The sequence below is a fragment of the Cryptotermes secundus genome, unplaced genomic scaffold (assembly GCF_002891405.2).
Source record: "Cryptotermes secundus unplaced genomic scaffold, Csec_1.0 scaffold1288, whole genome shotgun sequence".
NCBI classification, from domain to species: Eukaryota; Metazoa; Arthropoda; class Insecta; order Blattodea; family Kalotermitidae; genus Cryptotermes; species Cryptotermes secundus.
Window position 1 is genome coordinate 496,354 of NW_019723927.1, and position 10,105 is coordinate 506,458.

At 38.2% G+C, this 10,105-nt stretch overlaps 1 protein-coding gene across 1 annotated transcript; it reads right to left on the reverse strand.

Annotated features, from left to right (window-relative positions):
• Positions 1–568: 568 nt before the first annotated feature.
• LOC111862202 (sodium/calcium exchanger regulatory protein 1-like) lies at positions 569–8,402 on the reverse strand. The gene is made up of 5 exons (XM_023847401.2): positions 8,191–8,402; positions 6,937–7,031; positions 4,582–4,754; positions 1,936–2,040; positions 569–1,512 (listed from the first exon to the last, which is right to left on the reverse strand). The coding sequence occupies exons 2-5, from the start codon at positions 7,004–7,006 to the stop codon at positions 1,450–1,452; spliced, it is 411 nt and encodes a 136-aa protein (XP_023703169.1). The 5' UTR covers positions 7,007–7,031; positions 8,191–8,402; the 3' UTR covers positions 569–1,449.
• Between the last annotated feature and the right edge of the window lie 1,703 nt (positions 8,403–10,105).

The following is a 10,105-nucleotide window of genomic DNA, read 5'->3' on the forward strand; positions in this document are numbered from 1 at the left end:
GGTCCATGTTTTTATGTATTTTGACATGTTCTATATCCAATGGCATGCGTGACCTGAAAGGATTATGGAATTTAAAATAAAGTGAAGTAAAGTCAGCACTGAAAGCAAAGCACTTACAATTATACAATTCAAGGTACAACTGTGTGTGTTAATCCCAGTGCCATATCCTACTCCTGAAGAAATCCTATGACTCAAAAAGTCTGAACTTTGACCATGACAGCTTGACTATATCAATGGCATAACACTTCACAAAACAAGTGACGTAATTTAAGGATAGGAAAATCTACTTCAGAATTCTCATTTGTTGATGTGAAAATAGGCATCATCAGAACAGCTGGCATAACATTGCACTCAGAGCATAGAAAAGATACAAGACAATGCTAAACACTGTAGTTTCAGAGCACTGTACTATAGCATAACAATAATAATTACATTATCCTGAGTACGTGGATCCATACATCCACTCCCCCAATATGTCTTCATGGCATAGTGCTTAATTAGTTAAATACAGGGCCAACTCCACCTCTTTTTTTAACCTTATTCTGTCTGTTTTAAAAGACAAAATTAGTGAAATTTACATTGTGAAATATATTAAGAATATGGTTAAAATCTGTATATTTTAGGCCGGGTACAGACTAGCGAGCTGTTGCATGTAACATAACGGTTACTGTAACCACGTCTTTGTATGGACGACACGTCCATAGTCGTCGTGTAACCAGCTTCGAGTGACCCGATCCATAGTGCTCATGGTGAGCTCGCCATGAAGACATAGCGATTTGCAATGCTACTCCTGGCTCGGAGGAAACGTACACATTTACGAGCAAGCAATTGTGGCATCCATGAGCTTACTGCAAGTCCCTTTGTGTTCGCAGCAAAAACCGACAAGGCAGTGGCTCGCCAGTCGTGTTACAGAGCACGCTCGAAGTACGTTCGCGAGCGTGGTTCGGAAGGCGTCCACACTAACAGAATGTGGTTACAGTAACCATTATGTTACATGCAACAGCTTGCTAGTGTGTACCCGGCCTTACATACAATAATAAATGAACTTATGTCAACATTTGTACATCTTAAACATAATAACAAAATCATGTCTTTATATTAATCAGTTCTGAAAATATCCATCCCCAGTATACTATTTAGAAGTCACAGCAAGGTAACATAAAAAATATACAAAACAGTATGTAAGACAATATTTGTACTCATATATACATCAAAAACACCAATTCCAATGTACTTTCTAACAGCAAAATAGTAATATACTCTAAGACAAAACTCTCTATTAACATATTGTTTTAATGAATTAATGTCATTTGACTTAGGAATGTCACAGGATACACTGGAATTCAAATGTGACCCAAATTATTTCTCTAGAAATGAAAAGGCATTGTATATATACAACAAACACATATCCCATTCAAAATCCACATCTGTAAAGATACACAGAGACAACTAATCAGCTAGTCTCCTGAAGTGCCGCTTTGCTGTCTGCCCACTTTTCTCATGAATAAGTGTCTGAAAAATAAGAACATAATAAGAATAGCTTACCAAAAAACTGTAACAGGAGTATATGATTCTGCTAAATCAAATTATTCAGCCTCCAGCACCATTCTTAAAAAAGTATACAAGATCCAAAATTTATACCTTACTGATTGAGTGACTAGCGTGTTTAAAATTAACTCAACTGCAATGGCTACTTGCAGCCATCAACACACTCAACAAATAAAACCAGAACTTAAAAACTGAATTTATACTAATTTAACTAAGCTTTTATATTGGCACACACTACATGTAATGGTTATACAATTTGAATCTTGACATTCCTGCAACACAATCTTTGTGTCACTAAACTTCGCATCCTCTGTCATCTGAGGAAGCCGTTCTGTAAGTGACAATATAATGAATGCACTAGCTGAAAGTGGTGGGTATTGTACATACCAACAACATTCCTGCCTCAGAAAAACTGTATAACCTTGAAGTCTGGCTCCCATCAGGTACTTTTGATATGGTTCTCAGTTCCTCATCTTCTAAAGTAGTTGTACTCTGGAAAATATAATATTGCAGTCCAGTGGGGCTATGCCATTACATCAATTCCAATGCACTATTATAATCTCACTTGCAAAATTTAAATTTTATTGTCAAAAAGTTGGTGAGAGGAGCTATAGAATTTTCTGTGGAGCATTATGAATGAAACATGAAGGGATAAACTGTAAAACCAGGAAATTAGCCCATCATTAACTAAAACTGTCAGCTTCTGTCCAAATAGCTGTACCATGTCTCTGAGATGCTTTTAAGTTTAAGCTTTTAATGTGAGAGTATTTCATCTTGACATCTTTTCTAAACAAGGAATACATATCATTTCCCAGAGAAGATAAAATATTAAGGTCTTTTCTTTAACCATACTTCAAGAGCAGCAACCTGCTGCCATTTCAATTCAGCTGCAACGCCCAACTGGGTACCACTTAGAAGTTGTTTTCAAGGGGTCAGGCAAGATCTGAAAGTGGATATACTACAAGAAAGCTAGTAAAATTAAGAACATCATATGGACATACCAACACAAATGAAGAATCTGTAAGATGGGTTCCCTCTATTCTATATTAATAATTCACTCCATTACATATACTATGGCATGACATGGATCAGCTTGTCATTATATACTAACAAGCTGATCCATGTCATGTCATAGCTAGGATAATTAACAACCAGGATCCCATTGCAACACTCTGGATTCAATTCCAGTGCAGTCCATGTGACACTGTGATGGATAAAATTGAACGACAGCAGCTTTTTCTTCAGATACTTTAGGTTTACCCTGTCAATAATCAATCCAGCAACAGATATTGATGGACCACTGTGATTCAAAGGCTAAATGAGTTTCAGGGTAGATATCCTATAACAAATTTTGTAGAAATGCAGCACAGCTGAGTTGCTTGACATGGGGATTTTATGTAATGTTTTGTACACATGCCTAAAACACTGAAGTAAACTCATACTATATAATTCTATCCATGTTCAGAAAAATATGTGTCATGACATCATTCTCATTGGTATGTGTGAACTGGAAGGATGATATAAGTACACAGCTGACAGCAAGAAAGCCCAAACATGTTGGTCCTGCACAATATCAACGGACCTGACACAAGAAAGCTCTTTATGCTACAGTGATTATTGTTACTCAATGTGTTAGCTAAGTTTCTTGACACTGAAGACCGTTTTAAGTTTTTTAATTGGTTTCACTGATGGTATTGGCACATATTTTTCTCTTTGCTACCATGTACAGGCTGGCTCTAAGGCCCAACCAGCCTCCTATCCAGTGAGAGACTCAATTCCCAGGCGTAAGGCTCCTGGACTGCAACGCTAACAACCAACCTCCATCTAATGCCAGAGTCTGGAATTTTTTATCTCCTACACACCTTCATGAACAGGGGTAAATTTACATTAACCTTCAAACTGATCACAGGTATGGGGATTCAAATTCCGTTTAACTGTATGACATTTGCAGTTCTCATGGCAGTGAATATTAATATTATGATTTAGGTTGGGATGCCATGTTGTCTGGTAGTCCTCTTACCCTGAAGACAATGGCAGCAGATTTCTCTGAAATGCTGGTATCTGCCTACCAGACTACATAGTGTCACATCAAAGAAGACTAATATTTCTACATGATCAACTATGATTTTCATGAAACTGAAGATCATATCAGCGAAACAAAAAGTCATACAGCTCTACGATACAGATTCCTCCTTGAGCAGCTGATGTTTATTCTGTAGGCAGAGAAATTCTTTAGTCGAACCTTTTTCTTCACAATACGACCACCTTAATAACCCTAAGTAAAAAAAGTGAAGCCCCTCAATGATATAATTATTTTCATTAGCTGGCTTGTGTGTAACAACGAAACTATAAAAAAACTTCCATACGGAAATCTGACCGTCACAGTGTTGTGAGCTGGTCAGCCCTGGGCTCTAATCTCTTTACCCCCATGGGAAAGGTCTTTGACAGGTTCTTGCATAATTTAATGAAAATGCATTAACTGCGATGGATAAGAAATAACAGTAGAAAGGGAAGGAAGTGGTTGTAGTATTGTCCTATAATTTGCCCACAGGAAATGGCTCGGCTGGAATAGTTACAGTCTGGCCGGCTGGGTTCGATTCCCAGCAGGGATAGGAGATCTCTATCTTCCCACAGTGTACAGACTGACTCTGGGGCCCATGCAGTCTCCTATTCAATGGGTACTGGGGGACTTTTCCCCAGGGATAAAGTGGCTGGGAAGTGATGCTGACCACTCACTTCCACATGGTGCCGAGGTCTAGAATGCTGGAGCTACATCACCACTCTCCCATATATCTTCATGTTGTGGTGATTAATTAATAAAGTGCAGACACAACTTTATCTTTTTACCTATTACTAGATTTACTGAGGACACCCACAAAACATTCAAATCAGAATAGTTAATATGGTGATGAAGAGAAAATCTGTAATGCCCTATCAGAAACTGAACTGTAGATGCCTAGCTTATATCTGTTTAGGCTCTAGTGTCTGTGAACATCCAGCATTCAGGACACATGTTAAAGAAAAGCTACTTACTTTCAGTATATCTCCAGATGGCATGACTTCATCATATTCTTCTCCAATTTTAAAATTTAATTCAGTAGTTCGAATTAAGGTTGAAGTTTTAATGGTCCAAGTATCATCTTTACAAGAAATTTCAACCAAAGGTGTGGAAGCAGCCATCATCTGCCGAGCAATGAATGGAACACCTGTGCAATTGCACATGTCAGATCAGTTCTGTCAAAATTGCCTTGTGTATGAAATGTGTCACAATTTACTATGATGAGTTCCAACTCTTACTAAAACACTATCATAAGCAAGTCACTGTTATTAAAAGTATGATACTAGATCCCCACAAACTGCGAAAAGTAGATTCAAAGAGGCAGCAGACTTGCTCCTTGTAGCTTAATTTCTCTTAAGATTTCTTGTTTTTATTTAGAAGAGAAAATAAAGGAAACCGAGAATTGTTTTACAGTACTGAGAAATGCCTGATGGATGAAAGAAGCTATGTTCCGGGGGTTCAGAGAAACATCTTTCATTCATTCATTTATTCAGCATTCCATAAATCCTTACATGATTAAACTCCAATGGATATAGAAATAGTCAACATGAGTAAACATGATCACATACTGCATCACAATTGTGTAACGTCATAGCAGTTAGCCATATAAAAATATTAACAATACACAACATGAACAAAAACTGTCACTTTTAACAATAAAGCACTATCACCTACCACTCGTAACAAAATTCAAAACTTTAATTGTTATCACAGTTGTGAATAAAACAAATATAAAAATAGGAATCTTTTAACAGCAGACCTAAATTTTTTAATCTCATGAGCTTGGTATTTTATAATAGGTGGAAGTTGATTAAAAATTTTAATTCCAAAATAATATGTTCCCTTTTGAAAGACAGTTAAGTTACACAAGGGATAATGGACGTTAGTACTATGTCTTGTGTTGATTGTATGAATCTCAGAATTAGATAAAAACAGATCTTTGTTTTTGACCACAAATAACAAAATGGAAAAAATGTACTGTGAGTAAAGGGGCAGAATCTTTAATCTCTTAAACAACTCCCTACAAGAATCTCTATTTCTAGAATTGGTGATGACTCTTATTACCCTCTTCTGTAGTCTAAAGATACGGATGCAGAGGGGCGAATTACCCAAGAAAATCATTCCATATGTGATAATAGAATGAAAATATGAAAAATATACCGATCTCATTGATTCTAATGACATACAGGGTTTCATAGCCCTAACTGCATAGAAAAAACCATACGAGCCTCTCACATCACCAATCTAAGAGACGCGTAGAGTTATGTGTTAAAAGATATACTAGGAATAAGATTTTGTTTTATTTAAATGTTCCCATCTTTGAACCAATGACATACTTCAGGGATACACTTACACATGACAGGAAACTTCCAGTACATCACTGTATTGTTGTATAAACAGTCTAATATTCAGTGGAGACTACAGAAACAAGTTCTCGCTAGAAATACAGGTACTATCACGGGAACTGAGCATGATGGGACCATGTCGCCTGACTTTACAACACATTTTGTCCTAAGATATCCAAATTCCTCTTTTGTAAGGTGCCAGAAGGGACTGCATTAACTTGCATGCACACACATTACTCAGACTACTGATATCTTCCTGTAAAACTACAACAGAGCATTTCTACTTCATTATCCATCAGGATAACTGAAGGTGGTACAATGAGTCAAACATACAGATAACATTGGAGAACAAAGAAATTCATACAAAGTTCTATTATGGAAGCCTACAAAAAATAAGTGATTTGAAAAATTAAGAGGGAAATAATGAGGATATGCAACATTTTATGGCACAGATATTTAATAATGTATTGTATTAAATTGTCTTGTCTGTTGTCCAAGAACATAAAAATTAGACTATACAAAACTATAATTTTGCCTGTGGTTCTGTATGGGTGTGAAACTTGGTCTCTGACATTAAGAGAGGAACATAGAGTGAGGGTGTTTGAACATGGTGTTGAGAATATTTGGACCAAAGAGAGATGAACTGACATGAGGGTTGAGAAAACTGCATAATGAGGACCTTCATAACATGTACTCTTCTCCAAGTATAATTAGAATGATCAAGTCAGGGAGGATGAGGTGGGCAGGTCATTTAGCATGAATGGGGGAGACGAGAAATGCGTATAGGATATTGGTGGGAAAGCCAGAAGGAGAGAGACCACAGGGAAGACCAAGGCGTAGGTGGGTGGACAATATTAGAGTGGATCTTAGATGGATAGGATGGGATGGTATGGATTGGATAGATCGGTCTCAGGATAGGGACCATAGACTTCTTATGAATACTGACAAAACACAATTTACTGCATCTCTGATTCCATTACTAACCCATTGCTTTGAAGTAGCCATCCAAGTTTTCATTCTTCTCTAGTTTATATCTTCCAGTTATCTGAACCATCTTCAGTTACAGATGCCTGATATACCTGAAACAAACGTCGTTTAATAATCCTGCTCCAGTAACAGATAATACATAGAACAGAACAAGATGAAAAAATGAACATGACTTGGGAATTGCCCATTTGAATGTACAGAGGTTCTCAAAAGAAGTACCATATTTTATATGCAGTAGCATATGAGCCCCAATGTATAAAGACAGAATATTAACTATGTACTAGCCCCAAACCTAACTCAATTAATTTTAATGTAAAAAATGTAGTTCCTTGCAGTAACATTACTTAATTAAGCACTATACATTCATTTCAACCACCTACTGTGCGCTGTTAAAAACATAAAAATTAAAGCATACAAAACAATAAATTTGCCTGTGATTCTTTATGGGTGTGAAAATTGGTCTCTACCATTAAGGGAGGTACAGAGACTGAGGGTGTTTGCGAACAGGGTGCTGAGCAGAATATTTAGACTGAAGAAAGCTGAAGTGACGGGAGATTGGAGAAAACTGCATTACAAGGAGCTTTGTAACTTGTACTCTTCGCCAATATAACTAGAATGATCAAGTTAAGGGGGGTGAAATGGGCAGAGCATGTAGCACAAATGAGGGGAGAAGGGAATGCATATAGGATATTGGTGGAAGAGCCAGAAGGAAAGCAATCACTAGGAAAACTAAGATGCAGGTGGGTGGACAATATAAAAATGATCCTTAGAGAGATAGGATGGGGTGGTGTGGACTGGATTCATCTGGCTCAGGATAAGGACCAGTGGCGCTCTTGTGTACATAGTAATCAACCTTCAGATTCCATAAACTGCTAGGAAGTGCTTCAGTAGCTGCACAGTTGGCGGCTTCTCGAGAAGGGCTGAGTTCAATGAAGTTAGTTTAGTTAGGCTCACAAGGCAAAACTTGATCTCACAGGAGGACCCACGCATTTTACGCGAGAGAAAAAAAAAACATGTAAACAACATCTGTTGTTATTCCATAGGATATAAATAAATGCATTTAAAACCTCATGAACTTGCCCTCTGAACTCAGATTCTGCACAAATTATTTGTTAACGTTCCAATGTCATGCCGAACTTTAAAATTACCTTCAAAGGTACACACACACACACACTGAAAGCATATACACGTGATTCTTATTATGTTGTAAACGAAACAAAACAAAAAAAAATCATCCCTATTACAGCTTACCCAACGCCTAGAACTCCGTTATCACCGTTATGACCGTTGTCTCTTCTCTATCACACCTTAACCAGAACCCCCAAGACCTCTCAGAACCCACAGAACCACAGAACTTCCGAGAACACCGCTATCTCTTTCCAACTACGCCTTAAATAACTGACGCCATCTATCATTATATTCTCGTACGTGAGCAAAAATGCTGCAACCGGTTGCACATTACGCATCGTTACGCACAATTGCGTCACTTATATTGCTTTGCCATACACAATCAATGACAGCATACGGAGTTCGCGCACTATTTTGAAGTATCTTCTACACAGCGTATCGCACATGCATACGCAAGATTCTACTGGAGTGTGAAAATATATTGTTTTGCAGATCGTATGATGAAAACCACGCACTGCAAGTGCCACAATTAAAAGGATCCATTTCCGGTCGATCTTTGTATATGTGGCACAGAAATCCTACAAAATGATGCTCTTTTACTTGCAATTTGCATTGTCGTTTCTGCTGCGTGTGCATTAGTTCTTGGATAAGGAACCTTTCCTTTATACCGATGATCTTGATTTCATCTTCTGCCTCGCTCCCACTCAGGGTCCCTCGGCAGTGACCCTTTCCCAGGCGTTTCTCAAGCCCCTGAAGACTGCTCAAGTCTTGGCGGACACCTGCACAGCCGACCTAAATCCACTGAGTATGATGTCAAGGTCATGGCCTAAAATAGGCACACAGATGCCACCTACAACGCCTAGACGAATTTGCAGATGTCAGCCATCATCTCATACTCTGTTCAAATCGGCATTTTTGTCTGGCAATTTCACTATGTTGCACATGCCATTACTGTGTACAGAGCTACTGAAATTTGGATATCCAATTCTTTTCCACAGCCTCCAGAACGACTCTGGGGCCCACCCAGGCTCCTATCCAATGGGTACCTAGTGGGGGGCTCTTTCTCTGGGGTACAGTGACAGCGGTATTAAGCTGACTACTCACCTTCATCTAGTACCTTAGTCAAGAAAAATGGGGCTATACCTCCACTCACCTGTATGTCTCCATGGCATAGTGCTTAACTAATTATGCAGAGACCTTACTTTTTACCTTCAGGAGACAGACCACCTTAATGAAGTCAACTGAAACTGCATAGAATTTCTACACTGGGAGACGCAACATTTCATACCTGTCATTCAGGAGGTAGTTCACTGTGTGGGTAGTTAATCTACCCCTCTGAAAGCTAAATTTGACACGTAGCATGTAAGCATTCACTGTCTCAGCCAGCCTCTTTGTGAGCAGTTTACTGAAGACTTTTATTGAGCTATTCCCTTATAAGCACGTGGACAGCATGAATCTCCCATACCTTTGTATTATATTTTAACAGTACACTGTCTCCAAGATTTGGGTATGTTTTTGACCTTCATGCTTTCATTAAAAAAACTGGTCCAAAAATCTATTTGTTCATGTTGTGAGGCTCTTATGCATTCAATGAAAACTTCATCTAGGCCTGTTGCCTGCATTATTTTGTAGGGTACTCCCTGTCTTATAAAAGAACAAGTCAGTGCCAGAGTAAACTGTTTTTCTAACTTGAGACACTGCATTGAAAAATATTTTGTGATTATAATTAATTTCCCTGTCTCCCTAATGTTCATTCACAGAAGAAAAAAGTGGGAAGAATGCATGGAGGGAAGTGATTGCAAGTAGCACACAATTGTACCTATATGACTAAAACAAGGCAACGATGAGTAAAAATTCTGAAGGTGATTGATTGATTGATCAGTAACTGTCAGATGACAGGTCCACAGTCTCTTCCAAAACAGTTCCTCCACTTAATGTGATCTTCTGTTTTTGGAAAGAGACTATCCAGGAAGAGTGATAATGTGGTAGTTTTTCCATTTGCTTTCCACATCGCAGTACAACAGCCGTTCAAACCACT